Source organism: Sander vitreus, chromosome 8, assembly GCF_031162955.1.
Source record: "Sander vitreus isolate 19-12246 chromosome 8, sanVit1, whole genome shotgun sequence".
NCBI classification, from domain to species: domain Eukaryota; kingdom Metazoa; phylum Chordata; class Actinopteri; order Perciformes; family Percidae; genus Sander; species Sander vitreus.
Genome location: NC_135862.1, coordinates 29,134,937 through 29,158,521, shown reverse-complemented (window position 1 = coordinate 29,158,521; position 23,585 = coordinate 29,134,937). Strand labels below are relative to the sequence as shown.

Here is a 23,585-nt window from a genome sequence, read left to right as displayed (position 1 = left end):
AACTGAAGAGTTGGGTTGCTCTTGTTACATACTCATTTTATCCATCCATTTTATCCATTCTTTATGTTAAAATATTGATTATAGCAGCTTTAATAAACCAAAGTCAAAACCATCATTATGTAGTATACGTATTCTTTGGTATTTACTGATGTTGCTGTGACTTTAGCTGGTATTTAGCCGTACTTGAACACAATTAAATAAAAAAAGGAAATTAAGGAGAAAAAAGGAGTCAAAACCAAACAACAGAAAACGAGTGAAAAAAAAAATCAAGATTTATTTGTAAAGCACTTTCCACAAAATGCCCTGTAAACATGTTAGAGGGACTGTTAACAATAAACAATACGTTTGCTAAAAAATAAATAAATAAACTTTCTAAAGTCCTATTTAGGTTAGTTTCCCATCTGCTTTGTGCGATGGCTGGAGTGTTAGAAAGGTTCTACCTCTAAAACAGACACATTAACTCCTCCTGTATCCACCAGCGCTGTCTCTATGGCAACAACTCCGAAACAGCGTTGCTACTGTAACGTGTACTTTTGGTCCGTTGCCAGTGGGAGGCTCGACCTTAATACTGCAGCACTCATTTAAAAAAAAAAAAAAAAAACTGAGGATGAAAAATAGACACTAGCAGTTCTTACTGTGATCTGCACACGTGCTCCTTCTGTACTTCACCAACATACACGCCCTAATTTAAAAACAAACAAAAATGTCCTATAGCTCTATACCTCTGTAGCATCTCTCTCCATAGACTGAAGCATATTGTCTGTCTGTCTGCTTATTAATCCCCACCTAGCTCCACCCACATTGACTGCCAAACCCACACACAAATATAACAAAATGTAACGGAACATAACAGAAGATCTAAGTGTTGAACAGTGAAACGTTAAAATGTAAGTGTCACAGGTGCCTGTTAGTCCAGACGGTTAAGTTTCATCTGTCTGTGTCTAAGAAGAACACACGAGAAATTGACACACACACACACACAACTAAAAAGCATCAAGTTTCCCACCACGGCGGGTCAGTTATGCTTTAGACATAAACATGTAATGAACAGAAAAATTGAACTTCTATTTATAGTTCTAACTCCTTTCTCTGAGGGATTTAATTGTTTTAGTTTTACTGTAAAAATGAGACGCACAAAAACATCTCTAACACACCAATATCTTCAATCAACTTCATTCACTTCCTACAGCAGCATACAGTAGATGACTTTAAAACCACACTGGGTCACAAAAACAACAGAGAGCAGGGCTGAAAGTCAACAGACAGATAGGGCTGGGACGGTTACCGCATTACCGCGGTCACGGGACGCCTACCGCGGGTCTGAGCTCGTCACCGTCATCCCCGCAAAAGAAAAACATTGGCCTGCACGTTGTGACCAATGACATGGATTCATTGTGTCTAATGACATGGATTCGTTGTTTTTAATGACATGGATTCATTGTTTCTAACGACATGGATTGTGTCTGATGACAGTGTGTCTTACATGGATTCAATGTTTTCTAAACAAAACGTATCATCAAATCCGTGAGCAAATCCGTGACAAATGACGTCACTCACATAAGGCACCCTGCCATTCTCGCTGTAACTTACGCTACTCTCGTAAGGGGGTTGCGGTATACCGGGAATTTCTTGCTTTTCAACCGCGGTAGGAAAAAAAATACATACCGCCCCAGCCCTACAACACTGAGTAGCGTGCGACATGCCACACCACTGACCAACGAGCAACAACGGACAACACAAGACTTTTACCTAAAAATGTGAAAGTATAGTAATGACTGCAGGACCAAAGGTTTCCAATACATAGCTTAAAGGAGAATTCTGGTCGATTTCAACACGTAGCTCTGTTTGTAAATTTGGAGTGCTGTCAGTAGCGAGAAAAACATAAAAGAATCGGTGCTGCCTACACCGTGTTATCCTGCTACAGTTTGCACCCAGGAGACTGAAACAGGCCACATTTTAAACGTGCTTTTAGCCTCTTAACATGTTTGAAATGTCATTAAAAGTGCCTACCCATGTGAAGCGATTCCTTCCGAGTGAACACAGTGAATCTGACTGCAGTAGATGCAAAAGAAATGCATGAAAGTTGTGCTAATTCATACCTCTGTTTAGTTCCGGTGTTGTGACGGCAGTAAGACGAGTGCTTAGGGACCGTCTACAAACTACAACACCGAAAAGAGATACAACAAAAATATTTATTAATTTAATGATTAAATAAGGTAGTGTCTCCAAACGTACCTCAATTATAACTTGTCTCCTGCTGGTTGTACTACAGCACTTACTTAAAAAAAAATAAGCATATGCCTATTTTTGAAAATAGTTTTGTATCTCTTTTCTGTGTTGTAGTTTGTAGACGGTCCCTAAGCACTTGTCTTGTCGTCTCAACACCGTAACTAAACAGAGCTGAATTAGCATGACTTTCATGCATTTCTTTCACATCTACTGCAGTCAGATTCACCGTGTTCACTCGGAAGGAATCGCTTCACATGGGTAGGCACTTGTAATGACATTTCGAACATGTTAAGAGGCCAAAGGCACGTTTAACATTTGCCCTGTTTCAGTCTCCTGGGTGCAAACTGTAGCAGGAAGATAACACGGTGTAGGCAGCACCGATTCTTTTCGTTTTTCTCGCTACTGCCAGCACTCCAAATTTACAAACAACAGAGCTACGTGTTGAAATCGACCGGAATTCTCCTTTAATGAATATCTGACAAAACTAATCTGGTTGAGACAACTCCAACTTTCACTTAAAAGCAACAGTTGGTTCCAGGAGATTAAAAGTGGAACCTTGCAGCATTATAAAAAAACAAACTCCTGGTTGCAGAGGTTTAGACAGCTGTTTGCAGGTCAATGCCAAGGCTGACAGCCTACTCAGACACCACTGACAAATACTGCCACAGCTGACACTTACACCTTCATTTGCCATGTAAGGCACAACTTGATAATTCAATAGGTTTCTGATGAGGGATAATATTTTACATGAACTTATTCACAAAAAAAAACAATTGAAATGCATCGTAAAAAAAACAAAGCATAACAACCTACAATATAGTAGTTAGTGACTAAACATTGTCCATACTTCATCAGGTTCCTAACAGCACCCCACAGACAGAGTGTGTGTGTGTGTGTGTGTGTGTGTGTGTGTGTGTGTGTGTGTGTGTGTGTGTGTGAGAGAGAGAGAGAGAGAGAGTGGGGTGAGAGGGGTCAACAGAGATCAAGCTTCATCAGATGTCAGAGCCCAGAGATCACTGTTGGTGCAACCCGAATGGCCCCCGGCTGTAAGTAAAGGGCGGGGCCTTTTAGGTCGCCTGAGGCACCACCTCCATCACCTTCTGACACAAGGCTGTGGTCGAGGCTGCAAAACACACACACACACACACATACGAGTGGCGATTACCCACGATGTCAAGTAAAGTTACAGTTTCAGAAAGTTAAACGTGCGACGAGACAGGTGTTGTACTCACAGATTCCCTGCAGCATCCACTTGGGTTTGCCCTTCCACCACACACCGATTAAGTAGAAAGGAATTCCGGTAGCGATGATGCCAAAGCCAATCGCACACTCCTTTGGAGTCTTCCAGAAGGAGACGATGATGAGGAAGAGGCAGGCGAGCACGAAACTCACAGGCAGCAGAATATTCACCTGTAGGGAGAAGAATTTTTTTAACAGAAACTCTAAAAGATTCAGACAAAGTGAGTTCCACAGCTCCCCTTTCTTAAAAGGAGTGATAGAATGCAAAACAGAGTTTACCTTGTCATAGTTGAATTACCACAGTACGACATTGGTGGGTAAAAAGGACATACACAGAGCCTCAGAGTCCCATTGGCACCTCTTTCCTATGCTAATCTCACAATTTGAAACTGCTGCTGAAAACGGGCGAGTCACACACACACACACACACACACACACACACACACACACACACACCATTATGTTGGGGGCTGTACCTTATTTGGCTCTACCTTCTACCTTTGTCACGCCCCAACATTTACATAGGCCACTGATCTGGGACCAGTTTGTCTTGTGAATCATTGGTCGCGCAGATCTCAGAAATTGTATACATTGTTCGTCTGCTATTTCATTACTAAATTCACTTCTGAGACTTTTTTATGCGACAAATCAACTATGTAGCACTCAAATATGGGCCGTTTTTACGAAAATTGATGGCTAATTGCAAATTTAGTCCGACTGTTTCGGAGTCAGAAGCTCCACAGTATGACATGACAGCCGGTGACTACCTGCCCGGATCGCTGGCTTACAAGTGATCGTTTTGCCGCTGACAGGCTCAGATTAATATTATGGAAAGGATTTCTAAGGAGGTCGATCTTTCTGTTAAAGAGCAAGATCCTTTTTTTAAACATTAAAAGTCCGCGAAATTGCATTCGCTAAACCCACCAGACTCTATGTAAATAAACAGTAATTTTAGCATCGTAAAATATGGGCATTCTAGAATATCTCTGAGCAGCACTCTGACTGTATTGAGTCGGCGCGTGTAGAGTCAGCGCAACGTTTTCTTTCTTTCATTCCAATTTGGGGTCTGTCAGTCACAGTGAAAACCGGGGTCATTTCCGGGGACAGCTCCAGCCGGGGACAGGTCACCGAAACCGGGGACGTCTGGTCACCCTATTGTACAGTAACATTAGTGAGTTTATCTGTCGGGGCAGAAATTAAGTTTGAAGCCAGCGGTGGCCGGGCATGTCTGTAGTTTGGACCGTTAACAGACAGTGTGAAAGCAAAGCTGGCGCTGAGAAAAAAAAGGGATTGTTTTGCTTTGCACACGGTGTGTGTGTTTTGCAAATCTTATCTCCCTGCATTTTGTTTAATTGGTATACAAATGCCTAAATAACGCTGCCCTCCCACCCCTTTGGTACCAGATCCATCACCCGAGCAGCGTTAAAAGGCAATTGTAGTATCCCTTTCCGTAGAACATAATTTGCCCAAACTGCCTTTTCAGTAAAAGGGGCAAAATTATGGAACTCTCTGCCAGACCACCTGAAAAATACCAAATTGTGGCTAATTCAGGAACAATATTGCTATCATATTTAGTTTTTACACTGTGATCTCTCTGTATACTTTCTTTCCATTCCATTTTTATCTTATTTTTAATCATGTTAATCTGTATTTTTATTTTTAACAAAAAGCCCTACTAGGGTCGTGAATTAGCTTCAGCTAAAAACACTATGATACATACATCAGATGACTGTTAGCTTATCTATGTTTTTTGTATTTGTCCCTATCTAAATAAAGCTTTAATAATTCTGTTCCTCTTTCAGATAAAAAGCCAAGTCTAACTCGTTCATTGTAGCGGCCAAAGCCGTTTCAAACAACTGGTGTTCATCCGTAGCCATCTTGCAATGTTTACAAATGACTTTGCAGCGCTGTCGTCATCTGTTTAGCTCGCCTCTGGCCCGCCTATATCAGATACACCGATGTGATTGGTGCAGCTCGGCTACAAGGGCATGGGTAATAAGCATCATTACTGAATTAAAATTGTGCTCTCGTGAGAACTCTGGGTAATTACAGCCATCCTTTTGGATGAATTGGAACGCCGACTGTGAGCCAGGCCTTATTGCCCAGCATCAGTGTTTGGACCTCACTGCTGCTCTGTAGCAAAACCCTGCAGCCAGGTTCCAATAGGCTGTTGTCCAATAGCAGCAGGCTAATGCCCACCAACAATCACTAATGAGTGGTATGGTCAGGTGACCCCATACTTTTGGCTATGCAGACCTAACGTGAACTGAATGCGTTATGAATCTACCAGGTTACTGATGAACACAATATCTTAAACAAAGAAATGAATTAGTAAATCTAATTGCGTGATTCTCTGGCAGCCCTGCTTCAGATCTGCTGAACAGCAGGAATGTGACAGACAAAGAAAGGAGAAAGAAATAGAGAGGCAGATTGAAAGAGAACTAGAGGTCAGCAGAGAGACAGTGCCACCACTGTCCCGCCACACACACACACACACACACACGCACGCACGCTGGGCCAATAGATATATCTGCCTCTTTCACTTCACTGTCCTGATAGACTCAGCCTCTGACACACAATGTTGTTCTGTGTTTTGGGAAGTCCTGCAGCAACTGATCTAGTTAGGAGGCATGGTGTGCGTTTCCTCTTGTATAACACACACACACACACACACACACACACACACACACACACACACAAGCAGGCCTCAACACCAGCTGACAAGCATCCAGCGTCGCTTCTGTCCTTTAATCTTCGATCAGTCTCTATTCATCTGAGCTCTGCTGAATGGATCTCTGCATGAGACAAAGTAGAAACATGTCCTGCTGCCGAAGCTAACTCGAGAAGTCAATGGTGACAAACACTAAGTCAGACTTTGATGTTCCCTCGGACTCAACTGTCCGTTCATGTGCCTCTATGAACATCATCAGAAAGTCAGTAGAAAAAACAACTATTCATCCTTTTCCTCGTGTTCCGATTGGCCGATTGCATCACGTTTGGCTCACCTTGATTGGTCGCTCCAGCTCCGGCTTCTTATAACGGAGCCACATCATCCCAATGATTGCCATGGCGATGCAGAGCCAGTTGAAGAAGCTGAAGAAGTTTATGACGGAGAAGATGTCGTTGGAGAAGGCGTAGAGCAGCGTCATCAAGCACTGGAGATAATAGGAGAGAAGCAATTAGGTGTGGAGTGCAATAAAACCACTTATCACTGTTGTGTGTGACCCAGCAGCAAAACAGTTATTTGTTTACAGTAGAGTACAGTACAGTACAATGTTTACATCTACCCTATCCCACAGCTGCATTGCCCTAAAAGTGGATTTATGCTTCTGCGGGGGCTTTACACAGAGCTTTCGCCGTAACCTACGTCAGTGGCCTGCGTCATTCTAGCGTCTCTTTAAGAGAATAGCAGGGCCGGCGTGTGTGTGTGTGTGTGTGTGTGTGTGTGTGTGTGTGTGTGTGTGTGTGTGTGGTAGAGCGATTGAGAGTGTCTCCCCCACGGTCGGAAAGCTGTAGCAGGAAAAGTTAACTCTCTCCTTGATTTCATGTTGTTTATGGAGAAGGAGAACCCGGAAATGAGTCAGGGGAAATGTGGCGCTACCAAGCCACGGCCAAGCGGACCAATCGCAATTGTTGCAGTCTGCGTCGCCGCAAAACGTGTGGTTACATTTTTGAGAGATGCACGTCAGGCTACGGCGTAGGGTCCGTACCTCCACGTACCTACCCATGGCGTCGATTTAACGCAGTAGCATAAATTGGCCTCAATAATTCATTAGCACTGTATACCAGTGCAGTGGTACCCTTCTGATTTAAAGACTCAATAGACATTTATTTAATTTGCTTGACTCATAGTGTAAGATGTCTGTGTCTTTGCGTAGATTGAATTTGAAAATAAATAGTACATACAGTGAATATGAGTGAGGGCAGCGGTGTCAGCAGGGTAGGGTGGATCATTGACAGCAGACTGGGCAGGTGACCCTCCCGGGAACCAACGAAGAATAACCTGAGAGGGAAGGAAGGACATGGATGTTTTTGAGCTCTCACTATTTCCCCAAACCTAGTCAAATAGTCTACATATACTTAAATGTTTCTGGGTTTTTCATTTGTGTGTGTGTGTGTGTGTGTGTGTGTGTGTGTGTGTGTGTGTGTGTGTGTGTGTGAGTGTGTGTGTCACATTCCATTCAGTAAAAACTCTCTGGACAAAGCCTCTCTCATCCGTTTCAATTGGTATCATAAATGTGTATCTTAAATTGTAACATTGTTTTCCTTTGTGAGGAACCCTCCTTTCCTCTGGAGCCTCTTTCTTATCTTTCTACTCTCAGGTCTTAAGAAGTGAATGGAGCGATTGTTAGAAAATGTATATGTCCTTGTGTGTCTCATTAAACCTTTAAAAGATTGTGAACTGAACCCTGCTTTGTGTCACTTTGTTTTCCGAGCTCGCCACTGCTTTTCAGAATCAACTCACAGGAGGACAAGCCAGTAGACGATAGGATACGAACCACAAAACAATCGTGGGCGGATTGTGTTGTTAGCAGTGTGTGTTACCTGGATGATGTGAACAGAGAGCCGTTGACAGAGCCAAAGCAGGACAGACCTACAAACACCGGGATGATCCATGCCATCGGACCCAGGTGGTAGTTCCCAAAATCCTACGCACACACACAAACACACACACACGATTTAATTTAATTGACAAAGCACATCATGGCCACACTTCATCTGTTATCTGTATCATATTTTAGTCTGATATGTTTAATATGTAAATAGTTATCTATTTCGAAAGTATCTTTTAATGCTATGCAGCCTATCATTGTTTTCAATAAATAGTTCATAAACCCTCCTTTGACTAGTTTTTACTGGACCCAGCAATCGGGCCACGCCGTCACATCCTGCGCCACCCACCACCACAAGTAAATTCTCAACCTGTGGGAAACACTGTATATATACCCATTATTGATGTATATTACTTTCTTTATTTACCTGTACTATTGCTGTCTTTGTGCTGCTGCAACAATCGCATTTCCCCGCTGGGGATCAATAAAAGTTCATCTTATCTTATGATTTAAGTAACCGATCAATGATGTGCCAGGAACACATTTATGATATCTGGGTCTGTGTTTTAAACTTCAAAAGAGGTTAGGAAACAGCACAAATCTATCGACTGTGTTTGGCAGCCTTCATACAAAGAAAGTAGTAGTCGCAGATAGTAAGTGCGTGCACTCACCACAGCCACAGCCTCGGAGCCGAGCATCTGCTCAGGGGAGAGGGTGGTGAAATATGCCAGGTTGGTCAGAACGTACACTACTGTCACTATGGGCAGAGAGATGATGATGGCACGGGGAAGGTTTCTGAGGAAGATGCACAAACATTCTTAGTTACAACTCAGATTACAATTACAGACTTCATAAAAAATAAAATAATAGAATAAAAGTCACTCAATACTCACTTGTAAGGCTCAATCATCTCCTCTGTGACAAAATTCAAGTAGTTCCTGTAAGCAGAAGAGGCAACAATCAGAGACATAGTACGTATCAAAACAGATTTATACCATGGTCTGGGTGAATACTCTATTGTGATTGGCTGCAGGGTGTGCATTGAAAAGTGATACAGGACACTAAGGAGTTCCGGTGAAACTGATTGTTTACCGTTCTGAATGAATGCGCTACATTAAATGGTGAATGATTGTTGACTTTGACTCTTGCTAGCATGACGTTAGCTTTCTGGCTCGTAGCTGAGCCAAAGGGTTCTATGAGCTGAGCGGACTAGAAATATCCCCCGTTGCCAGATCGTATCTAAGGTCCGTCCTATCTACTGGGAGCCGTGAACAACGTTTCCATTGCATCAGAACCTTATAGGATGTGAATGAATGTTCCCGGTAATAGTCAAACCCTCATGGGGTTACCATGGAAACAGAGTTATTGTTTGAAAAAACTTGATTTTTATAAGGGGGTTAATGCCCTTCAAGGTGTCCATTGTTAGGTAATTAATGGACTCCGGCGGACGCAACACTGCGCGTCGGACAGTTCGGGCCTCCCCGTCGTCCATTAATTCCTGATAATGGACACCTCGTTGGGCATTAACCCTTACATAATGCCCACTGTGCAAATATAACGTATGTACTGTATGTATTAATCTATGAATGGAGAAGTATGACAGATAAGTAGAATTTTCCCAAACTGCATTAAAAACAAGAAAATTATACTTTATTTAGACAAAGAAAGCTATTTTTAGATAAATAGATAAATCTTTGTCATCGCAATCCAGTTCCATTTCCATAATTCTACCATGAGGGGTCACTAACTCAGCAACTTTGATACGCCTATATTGGAAACCGGATAATGAACAAGCAGCGCAGTGGCTTACAACCTGATCACACAGGTATGTCGATGTGTTGAACTCACCAGCCACCGTAGGCAAACAGACCGCTGTAGAGTGCCAGGCCGATGTTGCCAAACTCATATTTGGAGCCCTTGAAGGAATTTTCTGGAAGAAGTCGGTCCGTGCTACCTGGAGAAAAACAGGGAGAAAGAAATTGGGTTAAGAAAACAACAAAAAGCCCCAAATTCATCTATCTGCGTTATTGCTCTGCAGGCAAGTTTACCAGCCAGTCTGGAGAACCCAAAATGTTGAACAATAAAGGAGACAGTGATCTGTAGTTGCCCAACACACAATAAAAGGCATTTGGTGGGGAGGGATAACATTCAGCTTAAATCTGTCTCGGTATGTGGATCAGGGAAGGACTGCAGAATGTAATGGAGTTAAGACTGAGGCTGAGACGGTCAATAAGCGACCCAGACTGTGGTGCGGATCGACCTGAGGCATGCATACAACAGACAAACAAAAAGGGACTACAAAAAAGAGCAAGAGACAGGTACAACTTGTATTGCCTTGCTTAAAAGAGCAGAGCAACAGTAGTTGAGGGATGGGACAGTATAACTATTTGACTACTAATTTATCAACTGATTTATGACATTTTGGCCACAGCCCATCTTCACTGACCTCCAGATTGCTGCTGGTTTGAGGGGATCTGTGCCACATTCCTGACGGAGCTGCTCCCCACAACAAGCACACACATTCTCAGACACAGCAACGGTTGCTAAACCAACAGCCTGGGGCCATGTTGATACGGGGAGGGTTAGCCCTAAGCCAGTGTGTAGCGTGGGAAGCGCCCAATTACTGCGCTGTCAATGTGACTAACTGCCCTCCTAACAAACAGGCTGATGTGTGACGACAGCATCCTAAAATGGTGTTGCCACACCCGGTCAGTGCTGCTCTAGCTCATGTCTATAGCTGAGGTTCCGTATGGTTGTTTCAACTTGTTAATACAAGCACCAAAAGGTTTCCATCAGTTAGGTTGAAGTAATTCAGGCGTCTTCCTCAATGTAAAACAAGATTTTTTCAAAGGCCAGATTAGTGCGAGTTGTTGGGTGTCGGCTATTATCGGCTAATCGGTTATCAAAAGTCAATAAAATAGTGAGCGATATTGTCACAATTTCCTAAAGTCCAAGGTGTTTTCTTCATACTGTATGTCTTGTTTTGTCTAACCAACAGTCCAACAGAGAAGCTGGAACCAATTATTTTTTTGGCTTTTCTGCTGAAAAAAAAAAAAAAAAAGATTCTTTGACAATTAATTAATTATCAAAATAGCAGATTAATGTTCTGACGATTGACTGATTGTTTTAACTCTACACACTCTCTAAACAATTATGAATAATGCTGGGTATTGAATTTGTGAATTCGATACCGGTTCCTGAACAATACTTCTTTCGATACCAATTTTATAAACTCCATTTAAAAAAAAAAAATTACAACATTACGGTACAATTTTTTTCTTTTCTTTTTCCATTAAGTTTGACATGTCTCCTATGTTAGATATTTTACATATCAGAACGTCAAGTAATCTGTTTGCACTTACATCATTTTATAGTTTAGTTTCTGTGTCAACAAATTTATCGTTTGATTTTAGTTTATCATATGACTCAGAGGTAGAATAGTTGCCTTAAACCACAAGATTGGCGGTTCGATCCCAGGCTCCTCCAGCCACATGTCAAAGTGTCCCTGAGCAAGACACTGAACCCCAAGTTGCCCCCCAGATGCTGTAAAAATAGCTGTTCGCTGCTCCTAATACATAGGATGGGTTAAAATGCAATAACAGAATTTCACTACATTATACTGTGTGTATGTGACGATTAATAAAGTTTGATTAAGATCTCATGTGACTATCATACACTTCATGCCTTGGTTGCCCATTTCTTTACACACAAATACACACAACCATTGCTCAGGGCCGTCCAAACTTACAGCTCACCTCACCTCTGTGAGGCTTGAGCCTGACTGGTTCCTGACCTTCGCGTTTTTTGGTGGTACAGTCTGAGTCATCGCTGACTCATGCTTGTATACCTCCTTCTTCAACCCTGTTCTGCCCAGCCTTTATTTCGTGAGATGAGGATTCTGTATTAGAAAATTTGTGGTGGACAAACACAACTATGTCCTCCTCCAATCCTCATTTTGTCAACTTTACACTTGCACTGCAATTTACAGCTTTATTCCTTCTTCTGTTACTCCTAGATCACCATCCACAACACTGGTAAGGAAACAGAGCTGCTATCAACAGATCACATGATACCAGTGCAAGGCAGCGAAAGTGAGACACACACACACACACATAATTAAATATGCATAAGCACAAGTCTCGGTCGCCCAAGAAAGTGGCCGATTGTATCGAGGACAATGCATGGAATACAATGACTGCGCTACAGGTACAAGTCTTTCCACGGAACACGTAAAGTATGTCCAACCCTCCTTGACGGGTGAACTGGGACTCTGTTGCCTGCTTGTTGGTTAACGGTTAATGATCGGTTAGTCTATATCGACAACGTTCCACTTCCGGGATTGTTCAGGTGCTGCCGGAAATTCCGCTGGCTGTCCCTCTTTTTAGACCGAATGTCCAACACCTTCCGCTTTCTTTGTGTTGGCATTCAAAATTCTGGTGGATTTATGAGGACTATGGTATGACTATGGGTCCTCAGATCTCTGCAGGGTAAATCCAGACAGCTAGCTAGACTATCTGTCCAATCTGAGTTTTCTGTTACACAACTAAAACAACATTTAATGTACACGTTCCACCAAAACAAGTTTCTTCCCGAGGCTATTTTGCAGAGGCATTATGTCCGGGGCTCAGCACCGCCCAAGACGATTGTGATTGGTTTAAAGAAATGCCATAAAACCTGAGCACGTTTTTTTTTCCCACCCTGGAACGCTAAGTGGACTAGCCAGACCCTCCTCTGCAGCACTGTGGAGGAAGGTCTGGCAATGCGAGACTAATGTTCGGTTAACAATTAATGATCGGTTAACATCAGATATCGGTCCGAAAAAAATCTAAATTAGCATCCCTAGTGCAATACTATCCTATTTTAGAAAGCATACCTCAAAGAAGAAGTTTGCTTATTAATTTTATATATTTTCCAGATGGGAAGATCAACACCACTCTCATGGATTTGCATTAAGTATTAAAGCTAGAGCTGGGAGGCGATTAGCTTAGCTTAGCATAAGGACTGAAAGATGGGAGAAACAGCTAGCCTAGGTCTGTCCAAAGTGAAATAAATAAAAAGTATGAAAAAGTATTTGTGGTTTTCCTGCTCTTTCACTATCTCTTGGCAAACAACAGGTGTATCCCTATAACTACTCAGAGTGTCTGTTTGTGTAGAGATTAAATAAACATGTACATATTGTTAAATAGTAAGCTCTAGGTTCAGGTAGGTGTATTTTTGAACAATTTTTAAGTGAGCCAGGCTAGCCCCTTCCCCCCACTTCCAGTGTGTATGCTAAACTAGGCTAATCAGCTTGTTTCTCTCGCTTCATGCTTACTGACATGAGAGTGGTTTTAATCTTCTCATCCGACTCTCAGAAAAAGAAAAAAAATCCCGAAATGTCCTAACTATTCTTTCAAACAATCTCTCATTCTCCTAACAATCTCCCTCTTGTGTTTATTTTCTTTTGTCATCTTTGCATAGAATGGTCACCGCCTCAGTCCCAGAGCAATAGCCATGTTGAGCATGTGAAAGTCACGTTCATCTATGAATTACAGTGAAAATATCTGGATGGAAAGGGTTTAACAGAAATGTGGACAGAGCAGAACCTAAACAAAAATCACATGTACAGTTTAAAGGATAAGAAAGGTTGCATCATTTGTAGCATTGAGAAGCAGTGATTGGTTGTGCTGAGCTAAGAAAACCATTGAGAGGATTACTCATTGCCCTAATTCCCTACTTGCTGTAAAAACAAAAGGAAATGGGCTATAATTAAAAATGACTACCCTTCATGTTTTAAAGATATTGGGTGTACATGGGGAATGTGGACAAGAAACTCACTTTGTGTGGATTAGGCTCAGTCAGCAGCAAATCAAAGGCTGTTGGGGTGTGTACTTGGCAACGACTGAGTTAACATTCATTCAAAGAGACCGTAGATCAGGTAAAGGCATTACATGGACTACTCTTAAGACTGAAATGAATGGAGTTCTCCACGTTTCAGACCAGACCAGTTTCAGACCCACTGCACAAGCACACAACTTTTACATGGGGGCAGAAAACATCGTTCTGTAAGTATAACTGTGTATGTATGTGTTTCATCAAATAAACCATGTAAGTATCAGATAGATAAAGAATAATGAGAACCAAATTCCTGCATCACAGATAGATTGTGACGACAAGAAACGGAAGTATATCAAGGTAAGTTTACATGGCTGGTCAACAAGATCAGTCTCTGTGAGTGTTTCACTTCCAAACAGTGTGGCCAAGTGCCCGATTAAGAAGGTAGGGGTTTACTGCAGCTAGGCTAATCAGATTACACTGTTCTCTAATCTGAGACACCAGCAGACTCTGACTTTATGAGCTCCACACACACACACACACACACACACACACACACACACACACAATGGAGCAAATGGATCCCCATTATTCAATAAGGGGGAGCAAAGTTATAGTTTTGCTACACTACACTTTGTCTTTTTAAAAATAAACTTATTGTTATATAGTCCCCGCAATCAGGTGATTATATTTAAGCAGTGTACATCAATGATCATTTTACAATTATTAGCAACTGACAAAAAAGTATAAGTAAAATTCACACATTTTTGGACCAACCATTGAGTTGGTTCAGTCAAACCCGTTGCCAATTGTATGCCACTGCATGCTTTGGCTGTCAATCAACACAGGAGTTTGACTGTTAACAAAGGTAAGAAACCTGACATTTATTTTAACTGCGATCATGGACTGAAAATAGAACAGAGGACAAAAATAGGCTAGCGTTTGCTGAATGAACCTGGCCCACTGACTCCAGACAAACTTTAAATTAAAAAAACTAAAAGTAGGATAGTACTGTCGCCAAAATGCCAAACCGATTTGCAAGTAAACGTGAGCTAACTTTTCTCAGCTCTTAGAGTGGACAGCTGTACGTGTGTTCACACCTGGCAGTAGAGCGTGAGTAAGCACTTTGATAAGATCTCACATCCCTGCTTATGCAAATAAACACGTACATAATGTGGTGTGAGTGATCGGATCTCAATGTGTCCTCAATGCATCCTGGGTGCAATCACACTGTACTTAGAGCTGCCCACATGTGATCGGATCACACAGATCAGATTCCAATCAGGTAACAATGGGGCCTAAAACTGTCAACAAGACTGGAGAAGATGACAATAAAGCTGCTATGTGTGACGTCATAGTAGAAAAAATTGAAAAGCGAGAGTTCAGAACAGTGGGAAATCTGAGGTTTTGGCTCACAGGTTGTTTTTTTAAATAGGTTTACCTCATTACTCTAAGCTTTGGCCACATTTAATATGAACATCTGACATTGTAAAATTATGGATATGATGTTTATTTTAAAAGGTTCCTGGATTATTGCTGTAATGTAACCCATTGATTAAATTCCCCAACATTACCGGTCAAGAAACAACACTCCAAATGATTCATTTATTTCACATATTCAATGACTAGTAAACAGCCTTTGTTATATCGTTCTTTCTCCGTTTATTTCTGAATTATATGGCTGATTAAACAATAAATACTCTAAAACAGAACTATGAACCACTCAAACCCCTCCACTCCAACTGCTAAGGAGCAGCCAGAGAGGATGGCAGCAGTGCTGGGAAGACAACCAGTCAGGTGAGTCTGTTGATATAATCACAGCCACGCAGCCAGTCTTTGTTTAAATCTAGATAATCTGAAGTGTCTTGGATAAACAGCCATTGGAGTCACTATGATGACAAAGATTGTTGTTAAAGATTTAGGAATGCCATGAGACTAAAGATGTTAGAAAAGCTCACTTTTGAAATAGAACACTACAAATGAGTAGAATTACTCTTCATGCTCCAGGCAGCTATACACCTAAACAGGTATTAGGCAGGCAAGGTTTGCATTCAATTTATGTGGATTAAGAGGATTTAAAGAATAAAAAAGGTGGATACAGTCTCTGCTTCTACTGAAAAAACTGGAGGAGGATCAGTTAGTTGAGATGGGCTCCAGCTAGGGCTGCTCGATTATGGGAAAAAAAATATAATCAAAATTGGAATCACGATTACTCATTGACTTTTGGAAAGATGTTGCATTTTTTTTAATTTTTAATTTAAAAAAACAATGAAACAGTTAAACAAATCAACAGTGAAAACACTGAGTGAGCTGTGAAACTTCCCTTAATACTTTTCCCGTTGAACTTTTATTTCTTTTCATTCAGAACACAAGAGTTTAAAATAAGAGTTTACTTGCAAAACGTAATGTGTAAAAAACAGTCCACTGTTAGTGGTGTGTTGTGGCCTCATTACATTAGTATAGTATATAGTACATAGACATTAGCTATGAGGTGCATTTAAACATTTTAAATAACCAAATGTTACTTTTTGTCTAAACTTTGTCGTTTTGTTTAAATACTTAATAATGTTCAGAGCATTATTGTTTGTTTGTAGCATTAATGAATTAAAAAAAGTTCAGCTCCAGCTCTCTGTTTGATTCCAATTCCTTGAGCCCTCACAAACAGCATGTTTCACACTGCTGAAATACAAACGTATAAGGTAAGTAAGTCACACTTACTAGGAGTTTGCCTACGCTGAAAACAGCAAGTTTTGGATCGTGCAACAGGGCAGGCCTGCTTGTTTCTTTTGGGGAAGGATTGTAAAGATTTACAAAGAATATGTTTACGGCATTTCCTCTCTAACTGGGAGGTTTTGGTGGGGATTTGCTATGGACAAAATGCACACAGTGATACACCGGTAAGAGTAAATTGCGTCTAACCATGTATCCAGCTAATTTAAATAGCTCATGTAACTGTATTGTGTGGACAGTTAACTTCATTTAATATTGTATGTGATGGGATTTTTTTGCCGGGTGAAAATGTTCCACCAAAACAAGTTCCTTCCCGGAGACCATTTTGAAGAGCCACCGTCTCTGTGTCCGGAGCTTACCTCCACCCAAGACGATTGTGATTTGTTTAAAGAAATGCAACCAACCCAAAGTGTTTTTTTCTCAATCCTGGAAATGTACGTGTGGTGTAGCCAGACCTTAGGCCGACTACACAGTGGATGCGTGGCGTGAGCGTGTCAACTGCGTGGCGTGTCCGTTTTTATTTCGGCTCCCATGTTAACAGGTTAGAGCTTGCACGCTGCCTGCAAAACGTGTGCGTGCTAGAAATAGGACCGACGCCTACTTTTCACATGACACGCAAGCGTGACGTTTATATGTCATTTTGACACAAATACATTTAATAAATGACATTTGGATGTTCAAAAGTCTCTAGGTTTTGACATACAGGTAAATGCAGATATAAATGTAATTAAAAATAAATAAATAAATAACTTTATGTAACAAATAAAAAGGTCGAGTTGTTTGGGCATAACGTTATAAATCTAAATATATTGGTTTGCAAATAGCTAAGGTTCGCATGTATAATTGTGTTTCCTGACAACGGTGCTTCAATGTAACGTTGGGTAAGAACGAGTGTTGTAAAGCTGTCGGTTATTCAGTTGCATACAGTGCAACTACAGTAATAAGGTGTGTGTGTGTGTGTGTGTGTGTGTGTGTGTGTATATGCGGGAGGATGCTGACATGAAACTGTATCGGGGCAACTAACATTAGCACAGTTTATAACATTAATGGGAACTTTTTGTTTATCATGTCATTTTCCTAAATGCACTCTCTCCACTCGTGCACACTAACGATATAGCGACTCAATATCGTTATTACGATATCACGTTGCGCGATATTATACCGAAAGTCTCGCGATAATTACTAGAGATGTTCCGATACCGATATCGGTATCGGCTCCGATACTGCCTAAAATGCTGGTATCGGGAAGTACTGGAGTGTATGCACTGATCCGATACCACGTAGTAAAGCCCTAAAGAAAATCTACGTTAAGTAGTTTATTTAGGTTATTTTTCCGTTATAACTGACTGTCAAACTGGATAAAAAACGAAAGTTCTGTGGCATTGTTTGTGTTTGTTCATGTTTCACAAAGAGTTTAACCTGAGCCAGACCGACAACAAAGATAGAAATCATATCACATCCATACAGGGATAGTAGTATACAGTTGTTGAAATATAATAAAATATATGACACACTGGTATCGGATCAGTACTCGGTATCAGCCGATACGCAAGTTCAGGTATCGGAATCGGGAAGCAAAAAATGGTATCGGACCATCTCTAATAATTACGCGATATTTTGTTTGCGTTGCATCCCGCCCGACATGTACCCAAAGAGTATAGAAGCAACAAGAGGTGAAACTCAATAGAACATTGTGTTACATTCAGTCCAAGATGGCGGAGCTGCAGTTCCATTGAGTTTCCCCTCTTGTTACGTCTATACTCTTTGATGCACCTCTCGAAAAATACACATCACTTGGTAGCGTTGTATTTCCCCCCCCCCCCCGACTCATTTCCTGGTTCTCCTTCTCCATAAACAACATGAAATCAAGGAGAGGGTTAACTTTTCCTGCTCCAGATTTCCCACCGTGCTCAGGAAGAACAGGGGAGACGCTTTGTTTCTGTCACTATGACTCTAGAGTCGCTACACACTCCGAAGAAAATCGCCGTCACTTTCTCACTTCTTCGAGGCCAAAAGGAACCTACAGTCACATTAGCTACAAAAGAGAGCGACATGCACTCGCTTGTGGGGCGCTCCTGGGCGTGCCTGGCCTACACCTGGTTGCTTGGCAACAGTAAAACAGAAAGTCTCCGGTTCTACCTTAAACCACGTCTTAAAAGTTACTTCAGAGGTATTGTTAAGTCACAAGAACAATGTTTTTGGATTTAAAAGTATTTATTTCTCGATAAAAGTAACACAACATATGAGATTAAATGCCAAAACATATCAGATATATACATAAATACGATGTCCTGAAGCATTTTTCCGCCATCTTTAATTTATTTTATTTTATTTTCTTCGACTCGCTCGAGCCACTGACATACGTCACGCTGCCCTCACGCTGCCTTCACTCTGATTGGCAGTCGCTCGTGGCCAAACGGCCACTCCCAGAGTGATAGAGAAAGACATTATATATTTATAATCTCTATGACATTTATATCTCTATGGCTCTGGCCACTCCCATTGAAAATGAATGGTAGCATGCTGCTTTGTCTCTGTCTCTTGTAGCTAATGTGACTGTAGGGTAATGCCTCCTCCTCGGTAGCTTGGAAATACTTTGGCTGTAGTGTATATACAACCAGTACAACATGTCCTGTTCTATAGACATGCTCTTTATTTATTTATTTTATACTGTCCAACCAGTAAAACATGTCCTGTTCTGTAGACACATGTTGTATCAGTCCAATATGACCATCAGTTTAAATAAACCTTGTGTTGTAAGAAAACTTGTTTTATTTGTTATAAATCTATTTTGATGCGTTTTCCCATAACTTTGGTAATTTTACATATGTTTAAAAATATCGAAATTAATATCGATATCGCAATATTCATTATCGATATCGCAATGTCACATTTTTTCAATATCGTGCACCCTTAGAAGTGAGTGATTTTCATCGTGTTGTGAATTTTGATAGTGCAGCAGACCTTTTTCTTTATATCTGAATTGTAGATCCAGAAAATCACTGGACCAGTCCCCCAGTTTTCCATCCATCTTCATCCGCTTATCCGGGGTCGGGTCGCGGGGGTAGCAGCTCCAGCAGGGGACCCCAAACTTCCCTTTCCCGGGCCACATTAACCAGCTCCGACTGGGGGGATCCCGAGGCGTTCCCAGGCCAGGTTAGAGATATAATCCCTCCACCTAGTCCTGGGTCTCCCCGAGGCCTCCTCCCAGCTGGACGTGCCTGGAACACCTCCCTAGGGAGGCGCCCCAGGGGGCATCCTTACCAGATGCCCGAACCACCTCAACTGGCTCCTTTCGACGCAAAGGAGCAGCGGCTCTACTCCGAGCTCCTCACGGATAACTGAGCTTCTCACCCTATCTCTAAGGGAGACGCCAGCTACCCTCCTGAGGAAACCCATTTCGGCCGCTTGTACCCTGGATCTTGTTCTTTCGGTCATGACCCAGCCTTCATGACCATAGGTGAGGGTAGGAACAAAAACTGACCGGTAGATCGAGAGCTTTGCCTTCTGGCTCAGCTCTCTTTTCGTCACAACGGTGCGATAAATTGAATGTAATACCGCACCTGCTGTGCCGATTCTCCGACCAATCTCCCGCTCCATTGTCCCCTCACTCGCGAACAAGACCCCAAGGTACTTGAACTCCTTCACTTGGGGGTAAGGACTCATTCCCTACCTGGAGAAGGCACTCCATCGGTTTCCTGCTGAGAACCATGGCCTCCGATTTAGAGGTGCTGATCCTCATCCCAGCCGCTTCACACTCGGCTGCGAACCGATCCAGTGAGTGCTGAAGGTCACAGGCCGATGATGCCATCAGGACCACATCATCTGCAAAATGCAGCGATGAGATCCCCAGCCCACCGAACTGCAACCCCTCTCCACCCCCGACTACGCCCTCGATATCCTGTCCATAAATACTACAAACAGGATTGGTGACAAAGCGCAGCCCTGGCGGAGGCCAACTCTCACCTGAAACGAGTCCGACTTACTGCCGAGAACCCGGACACAGCTTTCGCTTTGGTCGTACAGAGATTGGATGGCCCTGAGAAGGGACCCCTCACCCCGTACTCTCGCAGCACCTCCCACAGTATCTCCCGGGGCACCCGGTCATACGCCTTCTCCAGATCCACAAAACACATGTAGACTGGTTGAGCATACTCCCAGGCTCCCTCCAGGATCCTTGCAAGAGTAAAGATCTGGTCCGTTGTTCCACGACCAGGACGGAATCCGCATTGTTCCTCTTCAACCTGAGATTCGACTATCGACCGAACCCTCCTTTCCAGCACCTTCGAGTAGACTTTACCGGGAGGCTGAGAAGTGTGATACCCCTGTAATTGGCACACACCCTCTGGTCCCCCCTTTTTAAAAAAGGGGGAACCACCACCCCGGTCTGCCACTCCTTAGGCACCGTCCCAGACTTCCACGCAATGTTGAAGAGGCGTGTCAACCAAGACAACCCCTCCACACCCAGAGCTTTAAGCATTTCTGGACGGATCTCATCAATTCCTGGGGCTTTGCCACTGTGGAGTTGTTTAACTACCTCAGCAACCTCCACCAGGGAAATTGATGCCAATCCCCCCTCATCCTCCAGCTCTGCCTCTACCATAGAGGGCGATTAGTCGGATTTAGGAGTTCCTCAAAGTGCTCCTTCCACCGCCCTATTACCTCCTCAGTTGAGGTCAACAGCGTCCCCATCCTTACTGTACACAGCTTGATGGTTCCCCGCTTCCCCCTCCTTAGGTGGCGAACGGTTTTCCAGAAGCACCTTGGTGCCGACCGAAAGTCCTTCTCCATGTCTTCTCCGAACTTCTCCCACACACGCTGCTTTGCCTCTTTTCACGGCAGAGGCTGCAGCCCTTCGGGCCCTTCGGTACCTTGCAACTGCCTCCGGAGTCATCTGGGATAACATATCCCGGAAAGACTCCTTCTTCAGTCGGACGGCTTCCCTGACCACCGGTGTCCACCACGGTGTTCGTGGGTTACCGCCCCTTGAGGCACCTAAGACCCTAAGACCACAGCTCCTCACCGCAGCTTCAGCAATGGAAACTTTGAACATTGTCCACTCGGGTTCAATGCCCCCAGCCTCCACAGGGATGCACGAAAAGCTCCGCCGGAGGTGTGAGTTGAAAGTCTGTCGGACAGGGGCCTCCTCCAGACGTTCCCAATTTACCCGCACTACCCGCTTTGGGCTTACCAGGTCTGTCCAGAGTCTTCCCCCACCCCCTGACCCAACTCACCACCAGATGGTGATCGGTTGACAGCTCCGCCCCTCTCTTCACCCGAGTGTCCAAAACATATGGCCTCAGATCAGATGAAACGATTATAAAATCGATCATTGACCTTTGGCCTAGGGTGCTCTGGTACCAAGTACACTTATGAGCATCCCTATGTTCGAACATGGTGTTCGCTATAGACAATCCATGACTAGCACAGAAGTCCAACAACAAACAACCACTCTGGTTTAGATCAGGGAGGCCGTTCCTCCCAATCACGCTCTCCATGTGTCTCCATCATTACCCACGTGCGCGTTGAAGTCCCCCCCAGCAGAACTATGGAGTCCCCCAACTGGAGCCCCCATGCAGGACTCCACTCAAGGTCTCCAAGAAGGCCGAATACTCTGAACTCTTGTTTGGTGCATATGCACAAACAACAGTCAGAGTTTTCCCCCCACAACCCGCAGGCGTAGGGGAGGCGACCCTCTCGTCCCACCGGGTTAAACTCCAACGTAGCGGCGCTCAGCCGGGGCTTGTGAGTATCCCCACACCCGCCCGGCGCTCACACCCTGGGCAACTCCGGAGAAGAAAAGAGTCCAACCCCTATCCAGGAGTATGGTTCCAGAACCAAGACTGTGCGTAGAGGTAAGCCCCACCAGATCTAACCGGTAGCGCTCCACCTCCCGCACAAGTTCCGGCTCCTTCCCCCACAGAGAGGTGACATTCCACGTCCCCCAGAGCCAGCCTCTGCTGCCCGGGTCTGGTCCGTCGAGGCCCCTGACCTTCACTGCCACCACAGTCCCCAGTTTTAGGGGTCCTATTTAATTGTATATCAGCATCTTGCTGTCTACAATCATCTAGTTAACAACCCACCATATTCCTACCTAACACTGATTTCTGACGTGGACCAGAAATGCAGTACCGACCTTTATATATCGACCTGCAGCGATGGTTGAATTGTGAAAAAGTATTAATTTTAAATATGGTTTAAAAATAAAAATGTAAAATGGTCTTTTAAAATATGAAATGTAATTGTTTATACCTCTGCAGTTGCCTTGTATTCTGGCTGGTTATCTTTTTGTTCCTTTTCTTCTTTTTCTATCTTACTATATATTAAACTTTTTTTAAATGTACATAAATGCTGCATTAAATAGCTGACAAGTTGGCTTTTACCACTGAATTTGAAACCTCAAATGTATGGATGAATGTCTGAAGTCTATTTTTTTGTTTGTGTGTCTGTGCAGAGTAAACAGCTGTGAAGATGGGACTCCTGTGATCCTTAAGATCCACTTGACTGATGGCAGCTCTCAGAGGTTGACTCTCCCCCATGGACTCCCTGCATCTGTTGATGAACTTATGGAGAATGTGAAGGAACAGTGGAAATGTTAGACTTCAGTTTATGGATTCCTTGTTCGGAAATGAGCTCCTTAACCTTATCTCAATGTCAGAAGTACAAGACAGAGGTACTCTTAAAGTAATCGATATGTCAAGGCCCACCACTATGCAGCATGATGATGACAGGCCTACTGTTCTCAATCCACCCCTAAATCTCCAAGCATTCAGTCCTTCCTGTGACTCTTTGTCCCTTTCAGGTGGATCTGTAGATACAGATATACTATCATCGAATGAGTCTACAAGCTCATGGTCCACTTGGCCTGCAGTCTTTCATGTGCCTAAGTTCTCCAACGATTCTGAAATAAAACTTCAGCAGGCAAGTTTAGCTTATATTGAAAATGGGACTGTACTTATTCCAGATCCTTAGTTGAAGTCGGCCATTCTTGGCAGTTTGGTGCAGGAAATTGTGCAGTAT

General features: G+C 43.0%; 1 protein-coding gene across 1 annotated transcript in view; it reads right to left on the bottom strand.

Moving 5' to 3' along the window:
- Positions 1–249: 249 nt before the first annotated feature.
- Positions 250–23,585, bottom strand: part of slc7a5 (solute carrier family 7 member 5) — a 33,862-nt gene continuing 10,526 nt past the window's right edge. Inside the window, exons 3-10 of the mRNA XM_078257758.1 lie at positions 9,870–9,975; positions 8,915–8,959; positions 8,693–8,816; positions 8,014–8,117; positions 7,375–7,471; positions 6,474–6,623; positions 3,462–3,639; positions 250–3,352 (exon numbers count right to left, since the gene is read on the bottom strand). Of these exons, the coding sequence (XP_078113884.1) occupies positions 3,297–3,352; positions 3,462–3,639; positions 6,474–6,623; positions 7,375–7,471; positions 8,014–8,117; positions 8,693–8,816; positions 8,915–8,959; positions 9,870–9,975 (860 nt within the window). The 3' untranslated portion in view covers positions 250–3,296. The remainder of the gene's footprint in view (positions 3,353–3,461; positions 3,640–6,473; positions 6,624–7,374; positions 7,472–8,013; positions 8,118–8,692; positions 8,817–8,914; positions 8,960–9,869; positions 9,976–23,585) is intronic.